Here is a 22,713-nt window from a genome sequence, read left to right on the forward strand (position 1 = left end):
CCTGCCGCTCCCGCTCGCTCGCGCTTCTGCCGCCGCCGCCGCCGCCATCTTGTCTCCCCCCGCGGCGGGCTGAGAGAGGCCGCCCCCTCCCCCAGGAGCGGACCCGGGAGAGACCCGCCCGCTCCCCTCCCCCCCCGTCCTCGTCGCCGCCTCCCGCGCGGCCCGGCGAGGTAAGGAGGGGCCTCGGAGGGCGGGGGGGGGCCGGGAGTGGCGGCGGGCGGGGCCCGCGGGGGCGGAGTCTCTCCCGAGGGCGCCTCCCCGCAGCGATGGGCCGGGATGCGGGCGCCGCTTGGGGAAGGGCGGTCCAGGGGAGCCGCCCTCGGACTTGGAGGCTGGGAGGCCTTTTCGGGGGTGAGTCAGGGAAGGCTCCCCTGCAGAGGGGCTCTTTGGGCGGGGGGGCGAGACCCCCGGCCTGCACCCCCCGTAGCAATCCCCGGGGGCTTTGTGGCGCTGTTCTCACGCCCCCCCATCCAGTAAAGGGTCCCCAATAAAGCCTCGAAAGGGGAGGAGGAGGGGGGGGGTCCCCGGCCTATGGGGTCGGGTCTCTGGTTGTGGGGGCAGAGCAGAGCTTTCTGGCCTTGTTCCCCCCTCCCCCCATGGGTCCCAGGGGAGGACTGGCCCCTCCAGCAGCCCCTCCCCTCCCCATGGGCATCAGGCCTTAGGGGACCCTTCCTTTCCCCCACATTCAGCTTTGGGGGTGAGGAGAAGGGGAGGGGGGACCCCCACCTCGAATCAGCCCAATTTCCTGACACACACCCCCCAAGCTGTTTCCCAGGCAAAAAGGTGGGTGGCTGCTCCCTGCTTCGGCTCTGTGCCCACTGGAATGCCCTGGTTTGCCCAGGTGCCAAGTCCTCATTGGCTTCCCTTGGTTGTGTCTGGAGTGTTGTTGGGTTGTGTGGCTCCTGTTAAGGCCCCTCTCCAGATCCCTAAACCACCAACAGAGTTTCAGTTCACTTGTTTGCTTAAAAATTGGGCTGCTTCAGTTCAGGCGCCTCCTGGACTGAGGGACATTTCATGACCCAACTAGGTAACATCATCAATGATGTCTCCTTCCTTCCTTCCTTCCTTTCTTTCTTTCCCTTCCTCGCCTTAGTGCTCTCTGAGCCTGGTTGTTTTCTTGCAGATGTTTCATTACCTGAGCTGGATAACATCGTCAGTGGTAGAAAATGCAAATCCTCCTTCCTCCTAGCACAGATGATGGTATCTGGTTGCGTCATGAAACATCTGCAAGAAAGCAGCCAAGCTCAGAGAGCATCAAGGACCCCACAGTCTGCCTTCCTGCCTTCCTTCCTTCTTTCCTTTTCTTTCTTTCCTTTTCTTCTTCCCTCCCTCCCTCCCTCTCTTTTCTCTCCTTCCTGAAAAATCCAGGGCTATTTTCTTTTGTAAGCAGTTGGCTTTGTAAACATCATATCAGGGATGTGTAACTTTGGCATCTTTTAAGACCTGTGGAGCTGGGGGATTCTGGGAGCTGAAGTCCACAGATCTTAATGGTGCCAAGGTTGGACATCCGTGATCTAGATTGACCTGGTACCTTTGTATGTTCTCTCTGTACCTTAGTGGAAAGGACTGGGGGTGACATAGCAGTCTTCCAATATCTGAGGGACTGCCCCAAAGAACAGGGAGGGGGTCTCCCTCTTCTCCAAAGCACCCGAAGGCAGGAGAAGAAGCAACGGATGAAAACTCATCCAGGAGAGAAGCAACCTAATATTAGAAATATCCTAACAGAACAATTAACCAATGGAACAGCCTGCCTCCAGAAGTTATGGGTGCTCCTTCACTGGAGGTTTTAAGAAGAGACTGGGCAGCCATTTGTCTGGAATGGAATAGGATCTCCTTCCTGAGCAGGGGGTTGGACTAGAAGACCTTTGAGTCCCTTCCAACAGAAGAACGTTCTGTTAATTATGTAGTAGCTAAGATTCATGTCCTCATAATCTTCTGGATTTACCTTGCTCTTGGGCCCTATCTAGAAGAATCTTTAGGATTCCTGTAACCTTGTATTCGCCAATAGCTACTTGAGAGTGAGGCGTTCTATTTTTTAAATTGTTACCATAGCCATGTAACTGTTCGTACAGAGCATCCAGGGTGTGATAAACAACCGTTTGGGGAAGAATATGAAAATTACAGAAATTATCCCTTCTCTTTTTCAGGAACGGGGCGATGCTATAACCGGATGCCTGGCTCCTCGGAACTGCCTCTGTTTCTGCCTCCCTTGTGCCGGATGGAATCCGGCCACTGACGGCGTGGGAGCACCCCTGCCACACTTTCCGAGCACCGGGTGGCCAGCCTCGCACCCCTTCCTCCCCTTCCTCCCCCCTCCCCTCCTGGAATGCTCTATGTGCCTTGCTCTGCCTCTTGCAGGACAGCGCCCGGTGGCATTGGGGCGACCCACTGAAGCGGGCACGCTCAAGGTACTCTTTGCTGCTGCTGCAGGCTCCCTTGAGGTCACATGTCTTTTCTCCAGGAGATTTGGGAACCCGCGTTTGGGTGCAGAGGTGAACTCATTTGTACAGGTAGTCCTCAGCGTATGGCCCCAGTTGAGCCCTAAATTTGCATGAGACATTTGAGAGAGATGATGGAGGTGGCGGCTTTCCTGTTTAATGACGCAGAGTGGGGATAGAGCCCATCAAGTGCTTTGTCTCATTGCTTGTTGTCATCAGGGAGAAGGGGCTGTTATTGTTTTTGCTCTTATACAGCTAGTCCCTGACTTAGGACCACAATTGCGTGCAGAATTTCTGTTGTTAAACGAGAAAATTCTTGACTGAGTTTTGCCCCGTTTTACGACCTTTCTTGCCACGCGTATTAAGCCAATCACTTCGGTTCTGAAATTGGTAACAGGGTTGCAGAGTGATTCTGGCTTCCCTGTTGACTTTGCTTGTCAGAAGGTCACATGATCCCTGGATGCTGCAACCATCATACATAGGAAGGTCACATGACCACGAGGATCACATGACCACGAGGATGCAGCGATGATCGTAAGCAGTCATAAGTCACTTTTTTCAGTGTTGCAAATTCGAACGATCACAAAACCAATTGTTGTAAGTCGAGGACTGCCTGTATCCCATAAATACATGTTTTGTAAATGAACTTCTCTGGATCTTCATTGTGAAAGTAGAATGAATCTTCAGCGGCCACAGTTTTCCAGATCAGTGTTGTTCAATTTTAGCAAATCTAAGATGTGTGGACTTCTGCTCTCAAAATTCTTCTGCCAGGGTGCTAAAATCCACACACTTTAAAGTTGCCAAATTTGGAAGATGCTCTTTTAGAACCATGCTAGTTGTCAGCCCTCATGCACCTCTGTCAAATTCTGCCCCCCCAGTCCAATCCTTCCCAAAGTTATCTAAAGTTAAAAGTTAACTTTTAATCCAAACTTAAAACCTCCTCTGATGCCAGCCCAGTAGTCGTCCTTCCCTATTATAAGCATTCAATAATCCTTACGATGATAGAAGCATAAAAGCATAACAGAGATGGAAGGGACATTGCAGGTCATCTAGTCCAACCCACCCCCCAAGCAGGAGACCCTACACGATTTCCGACAGATGAAAGTCTCCAGTGATGAAGCTCTCACAACTTCTGAAGGCAACTTCTGTTCCATTGACTGATTCTTCTCAGTGTCAGAAAATTCCTTCTTATTTCCAGGTTGAATCTCTCCTTGGTCAGTTTCCATCCATCATTCCTTGTTTGGCCTGCAGGTGCTTTGGAGAATAGCTTGACACCCCCCCCCTTTGTGGCAGCCCCTCAAATATTGGAAGATGCTATGATGTCCCCCCCTGGTTCTTCACTAGACTAGCCATGCCCAGTTCCTGCACCCGTTCATCGTAGGTTTTAGTCTCCAGTCCTTATGATGATTCAATACTAATACCCTGTTTCCCCCAAAATGAGACCTCCCCTGATAATAAGCCCGGTCAGTCTTTTGAGCGCATGGCAATAAGGCCAAGCGCTTATTTCAGGGTTCAAAAAAATATAAGACAGGCTCTTATTTTCGGGAAAACACGGTACTCCTTCTCTTAGAGTTACTACCAAATGATTTTTTTCATGCAGAAGTTTCATTACCCAACTAATTAACATCAGTATCCCTCCCTCCCTCCCTCCCTCCCTCTCATTCCTTCCTTCCTCTCATTCCCATCTTCCTCTCTCCCTCCCTCCCTCCCTCTGCAATGGATGGACTTTAATCAGGCGCAGGAGAAAGTTGACTGTTTCCTGGGGTCCCCTCTGTCCTCTCATTGCTGCCTGGGTAGTTCTCGGAGCAGCAGAAGCCAACCTCTTGCCCCATCAGGTCGGGCGGGGGTTGCAGCCTCCCACTCCCCTTCATCTGGAAGGATTCTGGTACTAGTTTTCACTCTCTGGGAGCGGATTTGTTTAGAGCAAGGATGTCCAACTGTGGCCAGTTAGCTTAGCTGGCTGGGGAATTCTGGGGGTTGAAATCCACAAGTCTTAAATTGGCCAAGGTTGGACCCAACTGGTTTAGAGGCTGGAAAGCCCTTGAAAGTTAGAATTTACAATGAGGATGGGGTTGGATTTGATGGTCTAAACCTCTTCTTTCAAATTATGTATTGTTTGTATGAGAGTAGAGGTACATGCAGCTACCAAGCGCAGGCGTGTGGAATTGTGTATCGCCTAGATTTAATTGCACAGAATCTTATCCGATTGGTACCCTTGAAGCCTGTCCTATCACTCTGTGGTAGATAAACTCAAAAGCGCTAATCTGTGCAGCTAGGAGGTGTTATCTATTATTATGCCAATGTAGGCTGTTGTGTTTTCCTAACTTTCTGCAGTTGCACACTTGACAAAATGCAGATACTACATTTTGGCCTAGGAAAGAAAACTTGGGAACTTAGAAGAAAGTTTGTGGGAAGTTTTCTTCCTCTTTCCTTTTTGTTCGTGCTTTAAATTGATGCCCTTTGAATCTCTCTGTGTGTGTGCATGCAATCACACATTGATGCTTTCTCTCCTGTGAGAATTCCTGGGAACTTGCTTTCCAAATGGAATATAATCTTGAGATGCCAGATTCCTTTCTGGAGCACCGGCTGTGGCCTGGGCTGTGAGTGGTTTGTAGAGTGAGTTTTCGACACTGCTGTGTCACTGAGTATCACCGCAACCAAGAAGGTGCTTCTTTTGGTTCTCGTCCATCTGAGGAGTTGTGGATAATTTCCAGCTGTTAGAAGTGCATGTTGAGCGGGTCTATGACAACTTGCCATGGCCAACTCTCCACGGGACAAGAGTTCACACTAATATCAAAGAAGAAATAGTGGAATGGAATCATTAAAGAAAGGATGAGAAGAAGGGACAAAATGAAATGTAAATGACAAAAATTAAAATGATTTTTAACTATTTTAAATCTTTAAATTGAATTGTTGACCTGTCCCACAGCGAGTTGGCCGTGCCCAGTTATCCTGTGCCGCTGTTGAGCAGTCCTGGTGTTTCTCAGGGGTGAATGGCGTTTCAGCTGCACCGGCCGAGCACTTCCTTCGCCTCTCCCCGAAGTCACAAGCCTGCACATCCAGGGGCGGATAACAGGCTGACTGTCCCAAAGGGGCTTTTCCCAAAAGGCAGCTGTTCTTGCTGTTTCCTTGAAAATGTTTTGCTTCTCAGCCAAGAAGCTTCTTCAGTTCTGACTGAATGGTGGGGAATGGAGGAATTTACAGTAGCACCTCTGTGCTCATTGTAAAATGGATTGCGGGAGGCACCAGGAGTACCAAATAATTTTTTCCCTTAAGCAATAATGTAGAGTCACAAAGCAGCCGACACCGAGAAGTGCTAGCTTGTGCATCGAGTATCCAACAAATGATGAGTAACTGGACAAAATTGTCTCGTTGGAATATGTTGAGTACCAAATTCAATGAATTTCAGAGCAGTTGAGTACAGATAGTCCTCGATTTACAACAGTCCAACTTACTGACCGTTCAGACTTAAAAAGTCACTAAAAAAAGGGAACTATGACCATTTTTCACACTTATGAACATTGCAGCATCCCCATGGGTCATGTGATTTACATTCAGATGCTTGGCAACTGACTCACATTTATGACGGTCACAGTGTCCGGCTTTTGGGGCAAAGGGAGACCTTGGGGCCAGAGCTCTTCCTGGCAGGGGGAGGGTTAGGTGGCATGCCCCAACCACCGGCTTTCTTTTTGATCAGCTTCGTTGTTGCAGTGTGATTTCATTTTATTTTTTTAGTTGATGTAGGCCTCCTACATTTTTGCAAGTTGCCCAGCTACACACACCCGTGAACAATCCAAGAAACACGAGACAGGAAGGCGAGCAAAACCAGGGTTGGCTTTCCAGCTCTTTAGGATGGGTTGGCCGGTATTGCTTTCTGCAGCCTCCTCTCAGTGGAGGTCAAAGGCCTGATGCCCTAAGGTGGGGCTCTTGCCCTTGTAAAGGATAACAGAGGTTTATTTCCAGGATGACGAAGGCTCTGGGATACTGGCTGCCCAGGCCACACCTGCGGGTCCTCCTGCTTCGGCTTGGCACAGCAGGGCTTAGAAGGGGCTCTTCCCCCCATCCTTTGCTCTGGCCCACCCAACAGTCCTCCAACAGCAGTCTTCTCTTCCCCTGGGTTGGGTTTGTTTCTTCAAAGTATTGGGAGGGGGTGGGAATGGTTTTCCTTAAATGCACTAACTGGGAAGGGAAGATGGATTGGAGTGTCAGAGGGAGAGGGCCCCTTTGGGGAAGGCCAGAGCTGCCAAGAGCTTACAGCCCAGCAGGAATTCAGGTCAGAAAAAGATGTGCGGAAGTTCACAGTCCCAGCAACACTGGGGGAGATGGTCTCAACATCTCCCTGTTCACGGCAGGGGTCACGCTGGGGTTGGGGGAGAGCTGTGATCTCCCTCCCCCTTCTTAGACCTCCTTTGGGCTGGGAACCCCCAAAGGGGCTTTTTCCCAAAGGCTTCCATGGTTCTTTTGTTTTTTTGTTTGAAAATGTTTCTCACCCAAGAACTTCAGAACTAAATAAGCTTTTTGAAAGAGAAGCGAAACATTTTCCAAGGAAAAAATGAAGATAGTCCAGTTGTCTTTGGGACAACCAGGACCTGTGAGTCTCCATAGACCTGGGCTGGGAATCGGTGCAGGCTGGTTCTCTGGCTGCAGCTCTGCCGAAGCCCCCCTCCCTCCCTCCCTCCCTCCCTCCCTCCCTCCCTGCTGGGTTTCCTGGTTGTGGGTTCTGCAAGGGCTGCTCAGCTGCCCCCCCCCCACATTGCCTCAAGGCAGCTTCTCTTCTTGACTTAATGGGCACTCAGGGCGGAGAGTGTCTGCCTGCCTGCCTTGGATGCTGGGCCCCGCTGTTCAGGTCAGGCAGGCTCCCTGCAGGCCTCTTGGGAAGGGAGCCAGGTGCAGAGCTACTTCCTCTCCAGCCTGAGGGAGGGAGAGTTGCTGTTGGATCTTAACAGAATAACACTGTTGGGAGGGTCCTTGGAGGTCTTCTAGTCCAACCCCCTGCTCAGGCAAATGGCTGCCCACAACTTCTGCAGGCAAATTGCTCCACTGGTTGATTGTTCTAGCTGTCAGGAAGTTTCTCCTTAGTTCTAGGTCGCTTCTCCCCTTGATTAGTTTGCATCTGTTGCTTCTTGTCCTGATTTCTGGTGCTTTGGAAAATAAATGGATCCCCTTTTCTTTGGGGCAGCCCCTCAAATACTTGAACACGGCTGTCATGATTGATGCCAATATTATGGCTGATCGATCTCCCTGTCAGGAAGTTTCCCCTTAGTCCCAGGTTGCTTCTCTCCTTGATTAGTTTCCACCCGTTGCTTCTTGTCCTGCCTTCAGATGCTTCAGAGGATAGGTTGACCCCCAACTCTTCTTTGTGGCAGCCCATCAAATATTGGAAGGCTGCTCTCATGTCACCCCGGTTCTTCTCTTCATTAAACTAGACCTACCCAGTTCCTCCAGCCCCCTAATCATCTTTGTTGCTCTTCTCTGTGCTCTTTCCAGTGTCTCCACATCTTTTTTACATTCTGGTGACCAGAACTGGATGCCGCACTCCAAGCGTGGTCTCCTCTGAAGAGGAGCCCCCAAGGAGAGGGACCAGAGAGGGAAGCAGGCAGACCTTCCCTCTCTTTGCCAGGCTTGGCTGGCCAGGGCTCAGCTTGGAAGGGAGGGGTCCTTCCCTCCTTCCTAGAAATCTCAGAGCTCGATGCACTAAAGCAGCAGCCCCCAAGACTTTGGAACCAGCACCAGGGACTGGTTCCACGGAGAGGGCCGCAGGGGGCCTGGTTTTGTGTGCTGCCTGCATCCTGTGGGTGGGGCTTTGCTTGTTTATTTATTTATTTTATTCGATTTTTATACTGCCCTTCTCCCGAAGGACTCACTGGTCACTGGCCACTGGTTTGCACTGGCTGGGGAATTCTAGGAGTTCGATTCCACACAGTTATACTTGTTCAGATGGAGAAACACTGTTTTAATGCTTGCCCTGTTAATCAAGCCTCTTCTAGGTCTTTTCCCCTAGATTTCCTTTGTTCTGTGATTTTTTTTGTGCAGGTGATTAATCTCCTTGCTTGTTTCAGAGCAAGTCTGATTGTGACCGTCACCCTGGGACAGCATGTCGGGCCCGGTACCAAGTCGAGCGAGAGTCTACACGGATGTCAACACCCAGAGGCCTCGCGAATATTGGGACTACGAGTCACACGTGGTGGAATGGGGGTAGGTGACGGTGGGTGGGTGTTGCAGAAGGTTGGCCGGTTGCTCCTTCCCCCTCCCCCCTCCCCTCGTGGAGCCCTGAAGGAGCAAAAGGTTTTCCCTGCCTGGCCTGCCTCTCATGGCCTACCAGACCGGCCGAAAGGTTGGCAGGCCAGAGGGGCAAGGATATACATCCCAACTACACTCTATCCTTTCTCTGTCTCATATGATACATGTGGGCATATACAGAATTTTGTGTTTATTTTGCCTTGTCTATGTCTATTGGAGGTGGTGACCCTTGTAAGAGCTGCATGCAACTAAATGTCATTTTAATCTATGGTGATTAGTGTACATTCAGAGTGACAGTATAGTTACTCTGTTCTTTCTAAGAATGATGAACCCTCATAATTCTGAGTTTGGGAGTTGGCCAGGCTGACTTCATCAGAAGCCCTCTAAAATGGTCCACTCTTTGCCCCCCTCCATCCCCCCCAAATCTTCACCAGCACGCAGGCAGTTCAAAATAATTCCTGGCCACTGTACTTATCTCGTCAAGAACTCTCCACAGCCATTTGCACTGCTTAGGTGACCCTGAGGATACAGATCAACCTTCAGGCGGCCTCAAGGACCCTCTAAAAGAATGCAAACGACCAGCTGTTTGCAAGGAGTGTAAATCCTTCCATTCCCCACCATCCAGTCAGAGATGAAGAAGCTCCTTGGATGAGAAGCGAAATGTCTTCAAAAGGAAAAACAAAAAGTCCAGTTGCCTCCTGAAAAAGCCCCTTTGGGATTTCTTGTCGATGCAAGAGGAGGTCACGCAGGCAAAGGCTCCTGGGTGACCGGAGAAGCCTGCAGGATCGGGGGGCGGGGGGTGGCGGCGGGGTGGTGGTGGTAAGGAGACATGGTGGGTGTGAAGGAGCCCCAGGGAGTTCAGTGGAGGGGGGTGGGCCTTGTCAGGATATAGAGCCCCCGAGAAGCCCCAGGGCTCCGGAGTCCAGAGAGCGAGGGCCACCCAGCGCTCCTTAAGACAGGGGTCCCTGTGGGCTGCGGCCCCCTAGTGGGCCCTGAGGGCTTTGCAGCTGAGCTATGGAAACAGCCAGTGAGCATGCGCAGGGACGCCTACCCTCACTTGCACGAGCAGTGGACAAGCAGGTGCCCCCCATTTGCGTGGGAGGCAGGTGTGTATGCATGCCACTTGCACAAACCTAACACACACACACACACACACAGGTCCACAAAGCCAGAAATGTTGGTGAACTCTACCTTAAGACCTGCTGCAGTTTGGCCAGGGGCCCATTTAACAGCATTTCCAGTGCTTTTTATTTAGAGGGGGGTGGGAAGATTGCATTACAGGTAGTCCTTGACTTACGACCAGAATTGAGCCCAGGATTTCCATCGCTAAGCAGGAGAGTTGTTCAGGGAGTTTTGTCTCCATTTTATGGCCTTGTCTCCAGCAGTTGTTAAGTAAATCAATGCAGTCATTCAGTTAGTAACCCAGTTGTTAAGCAAATCTGGCTCCCTCCATTGGCTTTTGCTTGTCAGAACGTCACAAAAAGGGATCACATGACCCCAGGACACTCTGGCCGTCATAGGTACATGCCAACTGCCAAACTTCTGAATTTTGATAATGTGACCAGGAGATTCTGCAGTGGTGATAAGTGTGAAAAAATGGTCAGAAGTCCCTTTTTTAGTGCCGTCATAACTTTGAATGGTCACAAAACAGGTGGTGGTAAGTAGAGGACTACCTGTATTTATGCAATAAAATGCAGATATTTCATAACCCAGCTAGGTAACAGTTTCAGTGCTATGGTAGAAGTGTTAAGAGTTAGAGAGGCAAAACCCCCCCCCCCTTTCTACCACTGATGATGAGCCCTAGTTAGGTAATGAAACAACTGCAAGAGAACCACCAAGCTCAGAGAGCACCACGGAACCCACAGCCCTCCCCTTCTTCCCTCTTCCCCCTCTCTGCAAACCCCTCTCCTTTCTAGCACTGATGATGTTCCCTAGTTGGGTGATGAAACGTCTGCTTGAAAACAGCCAAGCCCAGAGAGCACCAGGGACTCTCCCTTGTTCTTTTTCAGATGCATGTAGCTCATCGGGGTCTTGTGGATATAATCAGGGCACCTTAAATTCCACTCTAAAGGCCTAGAGGGAGACTAATGCCAAAGGCAACTGGAAAAGGAAGCGAAGAGGGCTGGGACGGAGCAGCCAAGAAAAGTTGCTAAAAATAAAAAGAAGAAGGCAGGCTCTGCCCACAGGGGCCAGCTCTGGGGCAAGGGGCCAGCCGTGCCAGGGAGCCTCTGGCGGCTTAACTTTCTTCTCTTGCCTTTGATTTCCACAGTAACCAAGACGACTACCAGCTCGTGCGGAAACTCGGTCGTGGCAAGTACAGCGAAGTCTTTGAAGCCATCAACATCACGAACAATGAGAAAGTGGTGGTGAAAATCCTTAAGGTGCGTCAGTCGGCCTCTTGGGGGTCGGGGTGTCTTCCAGTGCGGGACGCCCCTCCTTCACCCATGCCGCGCGGGGGGCGGGGGGGGGATCCAGGGTTCAATTCACCCTAACCCTCACCTTCACTCCCCAATGGGGCTGATCATAACAGCACTTCTACAAAGAACAGAACGGAATAACAGAGTTGGAAGGGACCTTGGAGGTCTTCTAGTCCAGGGGTACCCAACCTTTCGGACCTCAGGGACCACTAAATTCATAATTTTAAATCCTGCGGTCCACTAATACGATCTGCCTAATGACCGGCTGGATAGGCGTGGCTAGGTGGTCATGTGACTGGTGGGCATGGCCAATTCAATGTCACCCACATTGAGGGGCTCCTCACCAGCTTCTACTCGCCCCTCCCCTCCCACCCACTCCTCCTGCCCTCCCGGGCTCCTTAGGGCCCCAACAGGAAGCAGTTGTTGGAGCTAAGCAGCCACCATGAGAAAGAGTTGGCAAAATAGCTGGCTCAGTTCAAATTGGATCTGACCGAGAAAGAAGGCTCAGCAGAAGCATCTCACCGAGGACTAGGAGCATAGGTTTTCCAAGCAGAGGGAAGACCTGCAGGAGTGCAAGGCCAGGTACCGGTGCCTGGAGGCTCAGCAGGCTGAGATGGTCAGCCAGTTCCAGGCCATGAGGCAGTCCCACTGGAACGAGGCCCTCCAGCTCTTTGCCACCAGCGGCATTTCCCTCCAGCCTTTGCCCAAAGCCCCCACCAGGAGGCTGAAGCAGACCCCAAGTCAGAATTTCTACCCCTCCTCTGACCCACACAAGAAGACCCTGAAGGGGGAGTCCCTCTCCAGCAACACAGATGTTCATTGCATGTATCTGTCCTATGGACCGTAGTTTAAGGACTCCTGATTTAGTGCAATATAAAAAATGCAAATAATTTTTCTGCTGACCACCAAAATTTTCTCATGGACCACAAGTTGGTGACCGCTGTTCTAGTCCAACCCCCTGCTCAGGCAGGAAACCCTATACCATTTCAGACAAATGGTTGTCTGGTCTCTTCTTAAAAACTTCCAGGGTTGGAGCATTCACAAGGTGGAAGTTTTTAAGAAGAAATTGGAGAATGGAAAGTTACTGGGTGTGAGTGAAAGTTTTAACCAGCCTAGGGAATCTGCTGCTAACAGGGAGCCTGCCTGTCAGCTCTATGCTGTATAACATTTTCCTGCTTGTGGTCTTGTTTAAATGGTTTTCAATGGGTTTTGGAGGAGGCTTACAATAGCAGGTTTAATTGCATGCTGCCCAGTGTCAGATGGGCGCCATGCAAATTTGCCAGATAAACAAACAGATCTGCAATGCTTTGAACTCTGTGCAATGTGGGTTTGTTTGTTTGTTCCAGGGCTGCAGAGCTGCTTCCCTGGGTGGGAGGGGCGGCTGAGGAGGGGAAGCAGAGAAGCAGCCCCTCAGTTCCTGGGCTGTAATGTCTGAATTGAGCCACAGGGGGGGTGGGGTGGGGGGGTTGGCGGTCTGACAGGCGGCCATTTTGGGCAGAGCCCCCCACCCCCCCTCGAAGCCGAGCAGTAACCGCCGGTGTTTCTTTTCTTTCAGCCAGTAAAAAAGAAGAAAATAAAGCGTGAAATTAAGATCCTGGAAAACCTCCGAGGTGGCCCCAACATCATCAACCTTCTAGACATCGTCAAGGACCCCGTGGTAAGGGGAGAGGCTTGCTGGGCTTGTCCCTACTACAGGTAGTCCTCAACTTACGGCATCAATTGAGCCTAACATTTCTGCTGCTAAGCGAAACATTTGCATAGAAGAATCATGATTACCCAAATTAAGAAAAAAGGAAGAAGGGAAGATTTATTTTAAACCTCTTTTTGCCTTTCCCCCCCCCATCTGCTCTTTCCCCTCCACCTCCGGACCGTCTGGCCCTGCAGTCTCGGACACCCGCCCTGGTTTTTGAACATGTCAACAACACAGATTTTAAGGTGAGGAAATGATGAGTGAGTGGGCATGTCTTTGGATCTTGGCCAAGGGGACTGGACTAAGACTGGACTTCAGCTGTGTTACGCTGGGGAATGCTGGGAATTGAAGTCCAGACCTCCTAAGATTGCCAAGGTAGCTTGGAGCCCTCTTGGAGCCGGTTCTGCTGCTTAATGGTTTCCTGAACTGGGAGGAAAGACTGCAGGAGTCCTTGAGCTGGCTCAAATTTCACTCCCAAACTTTCCTTTTTCTCGTCCAGTTTCCTCATTGAGTCTCGGGGCTGGACAGTGGTGGAGGGAGAGCAGAGCAAGGGAAGGGACGACCCCTCCCACCCCCACCCAAGGAGAGGAGGCAGCCCTGGGCAGGAGGCCAGCGGGAGAGAAACGGTGCCATTAGCAGAAGGGCACAACATCCCTTGCAGATTCTGAGTTCCCAGGGAGGGGAAACGCCCCAGTAAACCAAAGCAGGCCTCTTGGTGATTTCCTCTTGGTGATTTCTACACCTCCAAGGTCCCTTCTGGCCCTTGGAGTCTATGGTTTCTGTCCCACAGCATGATGAGAGCAGGGCCGATGTGGGAAAGTCCTCCAGGTTAGAGCTTTGCAGGTGCAAAAACCTCCTAGAAGCGGTCCTAAAATCGTCCCGGATGGTTGTAGGGAGAACTTCTGGCCCAGTTTTCGTACTCGGTGGGTCTTTGCATAGCCTTGCTTTGAAAAGGAGCCCAGGGGATGTTTTACTAACTGCCGTTCGCCTCTTCTGCCCTACAGCAATTGTATCAGACACTTTCAGATTTTGATATTCGATTCTACATGTATGAAATCTTGAAGGTAAGATTTTGCAGGTGGCCGACTCTGGCAAAGTCTCCTCTTGGGGTGCAGGAGAGAGTGAGGGTGGGGGAGGAGGAAGCTGGCCTTTCCTACCTGGGCAGTCCAGATCTTTAGATCGGGAGTACAAGATTGTCTTCGGGGAAGGAATGGGGGGGGGCTTTTCTGTGCCTCCTGCTGCAGCCACAAAGAGGCCGGGAGAGCAAAGGCTCCTTCAGGTCTGGTGTTCAGCCCTTGGCAGTGCCAGCTAAATGGCAGCGGATCTGGAACAGGCTCGGCAGAGCTGCCACCGTGGGATGAGCCAACTTTATAAGCCAGCTTGGGGTGCTTGCAACATGTGAGCTGTCTTTGCAGTGGGGCTAACGGGGGCAAAGGGACAGGCCAGTCCTTGTGCAAAAAGCTAATCCCAGGCAGCTCTGTGGTTGGGTAAGTTAGCTCCATCCCTCGAGCAGGAGTGGGGAGCCAAGGTCCTTGTGTGACTCGTGGGCTTCAGCTCAGGAATTCTGGGAGTTGAAGTCCACAAGTCATAAAAGGGCCGGGGTTGCCCACTCCTGCCCTAGAGGCTCAGGGGTTTTCCCTTCCCTTCGCTTTCCCTTTCTTTCTAACTTTCCCTGGCCAGTCATGTAGTTTGGCTAAGATGGAGCTACTCTAGAAGCTTGATTTTACCACTTGTACTTTACACACACACACACACACTCACTCACACACACACATACACTCACACACATACACACAGACAAATGCAGGTTTCCCTTGTGCAGCTGGTATTTAGTTGCTTGTGCTGCGTTGAAGATGTCATCTACATTCTGCGTTGAAGATGTCATCTACCTGCAGCCATCAGAATGCTTTGCAGATTGGGTTGGGTCCCCCCAGTGCTATGAAAAGTCTCAGGGGCTTAAGATGCAGGCCTTGGGTTGCCTTTGGGGGTCCTGGGGCTGGTGCCGACTTGGGGGGGGGGTCTCCTCCTCTACCCACCCGCTCTCTCCTCCCTCACAGGCTCTGGATTACTGCCACAGCATGGGGGTCATGCACCGGGACGTCAAGCCACACAATGTGATGATCGACCATGAGCACCGGAAGGTGAGCCCCTTGACTTTGAGGATGAGGTCCAAAGAGTGCATGGACCACTCTGGAAGACCAGAGCGCAACCTGATGGCCAGCAGGCCCTGGTCTCTCCCGCTGCCTCGCCTGGGGCGGCATTTGGCCTGCCGGGTCAAAAGGGAAGCCCCCAATAAGAGAGCAGTTCGTGGGGCAGACCAGCTTTGTGGCCTTGTCTCTGGAGGTTCTCCGTCATCCAGGTCACGGCTGTCCCAAAGGGGCTTTTCCAAGAGGCAACTGGACTTTCTGGCTTTTCTCTGAAGACATTTTGCTTCTCATCCAAGAAGCTTCTTCAGCTTTGGGACTCTGTGGCCTTGATAGCTTCACCCCTTGGCCTGCTCCTGCATCTTCAGACTGCCCAGCCCTCCTGTGGGTGGTCTACCACAGGAGTCTCCAACCCTGGCCACTTTAAGACTGGTCGACTTCAACTCCCAGAATTCCCCAGCCAGCACACGCTGGGGGTCGAAATCCACCAGTCTTTAAGTGGCCAAGGTTGGAGTCTCCTGTTCTTTGCTTGTGTGTGTGTGTGTGTGTGTGTGTGTGTAGAGCGTTCCCTCACTTGTCTGTCCCCCAAAGTGAGCCCAAGTCTTGCCAATTTAGCTCCCTGCTTTCCAGTCCTGGACCACCCGTCTCCTTCCAGATGTTGGGCGTTTTTCCCCCTTCATTTTTCTCAACCCTTTGTCTCCCGTTCTGGGTGTCCCTGGTTTTTCTGGCTGCACCTGTTCCTCGGAGTCCTTTCTCCCTCCCTCCCTCCCTCTCCTTTCTCCCCCCTCCCCTTTCCAGATTTTCAAAGGTGTATTTTGGTTTTTCTTTTTATCTCTTTCGATTTCCCTTTTTTCCCCCTTTCGCTTATAAATGAATAATAAAAAAAGTCACCAAATTGGGGGTGGGAGGGAATTGACAATTGGAGTCCGGGCCCAGAAACTTGTTTATTTATTTTCAACTCCTCCCTCCTAATTCCACCATCTGCTGCAGCTGCGCCTGATCGACTGGGGACTGGCAGAATTCTACCACCCGGGACAAGAGTACAATGTCAGAGTGGCTTCCCGGTACTTCAAGGGACCGGAGCTTTTGGTGGATTACCAGGTAAACCGGCAAACTCCAAATGGGGTCTGCCTGTGGGGTGGGGGTGGGAGAGGAATCGGGGTGGAACTTTGCCCCTTCCCGAGCAGAGGACAAAGCCTTAGCCTGCTCTTCTGTCTTCGGCCTGTCCTTCCCAATTCTTCCAGTCCGTCTGAGGGTTAGGAGAAATCTTGAGCCACGGGGCCACCTCTGGGCCCAAGAAGTGTTAGTGCCACTTTATGATGCCCTGGGAAGCACCTTAGAATACTGCATCAGGTTTTGGTCACCATACTACAAAGAAGATGTGGAGACTGTAGAAAGAGTGCAGAGAAGAACAACCAAGAGGGTTAGGGGGCTGGAGGCTAAAATACATGACGAAGGGTTGCAGGGACTGGGTATGTCCAGTTTAATGAAAAGGACTGGGGGTGAGGTGATAGCCGTCTTCCAATATCTCAGGGGCTCCTACAAAGACAAGGAGGGAGGGTCAGCCTATTTGCCAAAGGACCCGAAGGCAGGACAAGAAGCAATGGATGGAAACTAATCAAGGAGAGAAGCAACCTGGAATTAACAGTGAGAACAATGAATGAGTGAAACCACTTGCCACCAGAAGTTGTGGGTGCTCCATCACCGGAGGTTTTCAAGAAGAGACCGGGCAGCCATTTGTCTGGGCTGGAATAGGGTCTCCTGCTTGAGCAGAGGGTTGGACTAGAAGACCTCCAAGGTCCCTTCCAGCTCTGTTATTCTTCTATGGGAAGAGTAATCCAATAGGCCTGAATCTCTTGCAAAGAAGGAACTCTCAGCAGGAGCTGCTTTGGTGGCAGAAGGACCTTCCTTCCAGAGTCTGGAGGGTCACAGGTCCTTTTTCCATATTTGCAAGAAGAACTTCCTGGCAGGACTGGTGAGAGTAAACTAGGCCCCCCGAGTCTCCAGGGAGGGCCAAGAGGGCACCACAGATGGTGTTGTTTGTGTGTGTGTGTGTGTATGAGAGCTCCCTGAAGGTTTCGTGTCCCTCGTCCTCTGCCTGGGCTGCTGAAGGGGGGAAGCCTTTGGGTCTCTGCCTGTCCTGATGCTGCCTCATGGACCCCCATCGCCCTGCTCTCTCCTACAGATGTATGACTACAGCCTGGACATGTGGAGCCTGGGCTGCATGTTGGCCAGCATGGTCTTCCGTAAGGAGCCTTTCTTCCATGGCCACGACAACTACGACCAGGTGAAGTCCCCTCTGTCAGGGCTGGCGCCAGCCTCTCTTCTCTGGCCTTGGCTTCCTGCTCATCCCCCAGAATGCCCTGCTCCCTCCCGCCTTCACAGTCCCGTGTACGGGAATTCCCAGTTGGAATTGGGGAGGGGGAGGCCTTGAACGTGCACAGAAACAGGTGCTGCTGGAGTCCCATCTCCAGGCCTTCCTTTTTCCAGAAGGCAACTGGAAACCATGTGTGGTTTCTTCTTCTTCTGTTTTTGAAAATGTTTTGCTTCTCATGCAAGAAGCTTTTTCAGTTCTGGAGCTCTTGGATCAGAAGGAAAATGTTTCCAAGTCCAGTTGCCGTTTGGTAAAAGCACCTTTCGGGCGCTGGCTGAGTGACCCCCTTCTGCTCCTTCTCCAGCTGGTGCGGATCGCCAAGGTGTTGGGCACCGAGGATCTCTACGACTATATCGACAAGTACAACGTGGAACTGGACCCCCGCTTCAACGACATCCTGGGCAGGTGGGTGAGCGGGGACCCCTCCCGGGCACCTCTCCCTTTGGTGGGCCTCGGGTGTGTGTGTGAAGAACCGCTCTGGGACTCTCTCCCCCTTTCCCTCTGGGGCAGGCATTCCCGCAAGCGATGGGAGCGCTTTGTGCACAGCGAGAACCAGCACTTGGTGAGCACCGAGGCTCTGGACTTCCTGGACAAGCTCCTGCGCTACGACCACCAGACGCGGCTGACGGCCCGCGAGGCCATGGAGCACCCCTACTTCTGTGGGTAGCAGCCTCGGCTGGGTTCCCCCGCGTACCTCAAGCCCCTTGGACTGGGGGGCCTCTGCAGGCCGAGCTCAGTCGCCTGACTCCCCCTCCTGCAGAGGCTTCTGGGAGGGGCCAGGCACCTCCGTCCAGCCCTTTTCTCTCCTGCTGCTCCTGCCCTCCCACCTGAATCCCTCCGGACTCGGCTGCCCCCTACTGGGTGCTGAGCAGGCAGGGGTCCAGGGAGCCATCCATCCCCATGTATGACCGCTGCTTCTCCCTCCCACCCCCCGTCCCTCCCTCTCTCTCTCTCTCTGCACAGATCCGATTGTGAAGGACCCAGCCAGGCTGGCCTCCTCCACTGTCCTCTCCTCGTCTAACACACCTGTCAGCTCCTCCAGCATGTTGGCAGGTAGTCATCTGGGCTGGAGCTGGGTGAAGGGGGAGGGGGGAGTGCCGGGTGGTTTGGCTCCCATGTGGCGTTCATCCAGGAGGAGCTTGGATGAAATCTTGGCTTCCCAGGCAACATCCTTCACCCCTTCTTTCCTCCTTCATCAGAATAGAGCTGGATGGGACCTTGGAGGTCTTCTAGTCCAGCCCCCTGCTCAAGCAGGAGACAGTTGGCTGTCCAGCTACTTCCTCTCCAGCCTGAGGGAGGGAGAGTTGCTGCTGGATCTTAAGAGAATAACACTGTTGGGAGGGTCCTTGGAGGTCTTCTAGTCCAACCCCCTGCTCAGGCAAATGGCTGCCCAGTCTCTTCTTAAAAAGCTCCAGTGTTGGAGCATTTACAACTTCTGGTGGCAAGCTGTTCCACTGGTTAATTGTTCTCCCTGTCAGGAACTTCCTCCTTAGTTCCAGGTTGCTTCTCTCCTTGATGAGTTTCCACCCATTGCTTCTTGTCCTACCCTCAGGGGCTTCAGAGGACAGGTTGACCCCCCAATTCTTCTTTGGGGCAGCCCCTCATGTTACCTTCCTTTTCTCCCATGCAGGAATCGCCTCCATGTCAGCCTCCCAGCCGATGGGCAGCTTGGCCGCCTCCCCCGTCATCGCCTCTCCGAATGCGCTGGGATCGCCAGTCCCCGCTGCCGCCGGAGCTCAGCCCTGACCACCAGAAAGCCACCTCCGGCTTTGAGCACCGCCGAGGCCTCAGCCGTGCCCCTCTCCTCCTCCTCCTCCTCCTCCTCACCTCACCTGCCCGCCTCTGCATGGCGCTACCGACGCCCAGGGCGGGCAGGAGGACAGCCAGGCGTGGCAGGCGGAAGAGTCCCGCGTCTGGATCCCACATTCTTTTGTTTGTTTGTTTCTGTTGAGTATGTCGAGGAGCCACGTTCCGGCTGCTGCTGCTGCTGCTACTGCTGCTCTTCCGCCTCCTCTCCTCAGTGGGGCCACAAAGGCAGACTCTGATTCCAGGCAGAGGCTTCTTCTTCTCCTCTGGGGTGGTTTGTGTCGAGTCCCGTCAGCTGCATTCTTCCCATGAGGGTCGTGGTTAGTGATGCAACTACAGTGTAGACACCTGAACGGAGAATAAAATTTATTTTCTATGTCCCTAAAAGGGGCAGGTGTTGGGCCCTGCTTCTTCCGGAGGGAGGTGATGCCAGAATGCAGGGGGGACCGACCCTGGCCACTTTTAAGGTGGGGGGTGGGGTGTTCAGCTCCCAGAATTCCCCAGCCAGCCATGGAAGCTTCCAGCACCACTGTGGCTGGGGGATTCTGGGAGTGGAAGTCCACCAGCCTTAAAGTGACCAAGGGTGGGGACTTCTACCGTAGCAGACAGAGGTGGATGCTTTGAGGCTTTTTGGGTGGTGGGGTCAAGAGACCAGCACTAGAAATGGAACACACGCATTCCGGAATTTTGCCCTCCTCTCTGCTTCCAGGCCTGGTCTTTGGTTCCTGTGGGTTGGGCCCAGGGAAGGAAGGTTCCTTTTTTCACTCCGGTGATTTCCAGGGAGCGCTTGGGCGACCTTCTGCAGGGCAGGTGGGGCGGCCTGAGCCCTTCCCACACTTGAGGGCTGGGGAGGAAGGGTAGGCGATGGCCCCTTTCCCGTCTTTCAGTTGGAAGCTGGGGCCATGGAGGGGGGATTCCTTGGGGTGCCAACCCTGCAGCTCAGGAGGTTGTGAACTTGGGGAGCAAGACGGACCCCCTCAGGTTGTCTTGGCAGCAAATCTGGAGTCTGCCCCTGTCAGGAGTGGGACGCAGCGGTGAGTTCCTTCAGTCTGCAAACACTTGGTCCTCATCTTACAATCGCAATTGAGCCCACGGTTTCCGTGGTTTGTCTCGTAGTCAGCTAGAGGGATCAGGATAGAAACCACTGGACATGGATCCGAAGACAGAGAAGGGGCGAGGAGGGAGGTCTGCAGAGCCCCGTAACTGAAAAGCTCTCTCATCGCTTCCTGCCTCGGGTGGTCTAGGGCAGGGGTCTCCAACCTTGGCAATTTTACGACTGGTGGGCTTCAACTCCCAGACTTCGCTGGCTGAGGAATTCTGGGAGTTGAAGTCCACAAGTCCTAAAGTTGCCAAGGTTGGAGACCCCTGGTTTTAGGGCATCCTCCCTGCGTGCTGTCGGGCTTTGGATGTGGCAGATGTAAATGGAGACCCCCTCTGGGGCTTAATTCATACAGTCGTTGGCCAGTTCACAAAGCCGATCCCTGAGCCTCTCACATAACCAGTCAGAGCATTTACTGACCTGTAAGCCGCTGCTCTTCCTTCGTGGAACAAAAGCTAAACGGTGTTGGGTCATTGGAAAAGGACTCCCAGCAGACCCCGCTCTCTCGCTCCTGCTTGGATGTGGTTCGTGGCTCCCACTTCCCCGGTCCTTGGTTCGAGGGATGGCCTGGCTTACTGCGGGGAATGTTTTAACGAAACCTCCTATCCTGCGCCTGGAAGGGGAGCTCTTCGCTCCAGGGTGTTGCTCAGTGCAGAAGCTGCCCAGGCCTTTTGGAGAGACAGCTGGCTGGTGTCTGTGTGGGAAGTTCTCTGGCAGAGCCACTAGCACTGATGATGTTACAACTTTGGGTAATGAAACGTCTTCGAGAAAACAACCAAACTCCGAGAGCACCAAGGACCCACACAGCCTTTCTTCCCTCCCTCCCTCCCTCCACAAATTCCACTCCCTTCCAATGCTGATGATGTTACTATGTGGGGCAATGAAATGTCTTCAAGACAACATTCCGGTTCAGAGAGTAACACGGATCCCTCCCCTGAATCGACTTCCTTGTTTCTGATCATGTTCTTTTGAGGTGGCAAAGTTTGTTCCTTCCTCTAGCACAATCTTTTCGATATCTGAAGATGGCTGTCCTATAACCGAATATCTCTTGCAGGCTAACTATGCCCAGTTCCTTTTGCTGTCCTTCACCAGATAAAGAGAACAAAGCCTAAAATGCAGAAAGAAAAGGAAGAAAAAAGAAATATGAAGAAATCACTTGCGATGTAAACCTTTAACTGACCTCTTGTTCTGTGGCTATGATACACCTTTCACTTTTTTGCGTCTTTTTTTAAAAAAAGATTTAATCAAACCCGTCTATCCTGATTACATTTTTTTTTTCTGTTTCACGGAAAACCTCCAGAAGGTGTTTCGTCAACTGTGCTTTGATGAGGCTCAAGTTATGGGTAGCTGATCCCCTTTGTGTGGCCCCCTTTGAATAAAAACTCAGCCGGGAATCTTATTCTAACCAAACCACTAGAAAATGTTTTTAAAAATCCTGTTTGAAGCCGGTTCTCTGGGTGGCCGAGTCTTGTCACTGATGTATTTATAACAGAATTGGAAGAGATCTTGGGGGCCTTCTAGTTCAACCCCCTTGCTTAGGCAGGAGACCTTACATCATTTCAGACAAACGGTTTTCCGATATCATAAAAACCTCCAGTGTTGGAGCACCCACAACTTCTGGTGGCAGACTGCTCCCCTGGTTAATTGTTCTGACTTGATTGGTTTCCATCCATTGCTTCTTGTCTTGCCTTCGGGTGCCTTGGACCTATAAGAGGATTTTTTTAGAGTGCTTGATCTAAGACCGCAACACCAGACAGATCTTGGAAGATGTAGCCCTTGCCTTCTCTTGTGGTCTGATCCTCTTTGCCTTTGTATCTTAGAAACCAATCCCAGAAACAAAAGAGGCGCTCAAAGTAAATTTATTCAAGAGAATCGAGATTGATTGAGTTATGTCCCGAGGCGCCTGGGGCCTGGCTTCACACCCTGTTCCTGGAACCCTCCACCTCGCACAGGGCCAGGGATACCGTGTGGACGGTGACGGTGATGTAGTGTCCCACTTGACCGTTGCAGGAGATGGTGCTGATGGAGCCCAGGCGGGTATCGGTGATGGTCCCACAGCTGTTGGAAGGAGAAAACGGAGGAACCCCTCCCATGGTTTGTCATGGTTCAGAAAGAGCGGATCAGAAGAGCAGTTAATGTGTTCCTACAAACGGTTACACGTCTAGTTGGGAAATGTCTCCTCGGGACATTTCAAGGCCCCTTGGATGAACTCGGGGCAGCCCCAGCAGAAGAGGCTTCCTTAGATATCGAACTATAACATCTAACCCGTTGCAAGTCTGGCCCCATATTATGGTGATTTTATTAGTTTTATTATAATTTTTATTTATCTCCTACTTTTAGGCGATTTAGATATTGCATATAAAATTGTACATAGTAATGTTTTACCTGTAAATGACTTTTGTAGTTTTAGCCATAATGTAATGTGTGAACAGCTGTGCTTTAAACTTAATGTAAACTGCTCTAAACACGATTATAAAAAATTTGAGTTTTGTAACAGAGTTGTCA

General features: G+C 51.9%; 2 protein-coding genes across 5 annotated transcripts in view; one reads left to right on the plus strand and one right to left on the minus strand.

Moving 5' to 3' along the window:
* LOC131196364 (casein kinase II subunit alpha-like) lies at nucleotides 1-22,702 on the plus strand. Of its 4 annotated transcripts, XM_058179115.1 has the most exons (15): nucleotides 1-170; nucleotides 2,148-2,408; nucleotides 2,880-2,972; nucleotides 8,498-8,633; nucleotides 10,948-11,059; nucleotides 12,651-12,752; nucleotides 12,980-13,030; nucleotides 13,790-13,849; nucleotides 14,843-14,926; nucleotides 15,920-16,030; nucleotides 17,115-17,216; nucleotides 17,608-17,708; nucleotides 17,814-17,962; nucleotides 18,267-18,356; nucleotides 18,934-22,702. In XM_058179115.1, the coding sequence occupies exons 4-15, from the start codon at nucleotides 8,533-8,535 to the stop codon at nucleotides 19,047-19,049; spliced, it is 1,179 nt and encodes a 392-aa protein (XP_058035098.1). In that variant the 5' UTR covers nucleotides 1-170; nucleotides 2,148-2,408; nucleotides 2,880-2,972; nucleotides 8,498-8,532; the 3' UTR covers nucleotides 19,050-22,702. The 4 variants fall into 4 exon arrangements, with proteins under 4 accessions (XP_058035098.1, XP_058035097.1, XP_058035095.1 ...); XM_058179114.1 differs by lacking the exon at nucleotides 2,880-2,972 and having other exon boundaries at nucleotides 2,148-2,510; XM_058179112.1 differs by lacking the exon at nucleotides 2,880-2,972 and having other exon boundaries at nucleotides 2-170.
* The window catches only part of LOC131194145 (fucolectin-like), a 2,941-nt gene continuing 2,352 nt past the window's right edge, over nucleotides 22,125-22,713 (minus strand). Inside the window, 1 exon segment of the mRNA XM_058174802.1 lies at nucleotides 22,125-22,266. Within this exon segment, the coding sequence (XP_058030785.1) occupies nucleotides 22,125-22,266 (142 nt within the window).

Source organism: Ahaetulla prasina, chromosome 3 (assembly GCF_028640845.1).
Source record: "Ahaetulla prasina isolate Xishuangbanna chromosome 3, ASM2864084v1, whole genome shotgun sequence".
NCBI classification, from domain to species: Eukaryota; Metazoa; Chordata; class Lepidosauria; order Squamata; family Colubridae; genus Ahaetulla; species Ahaetulla prasina.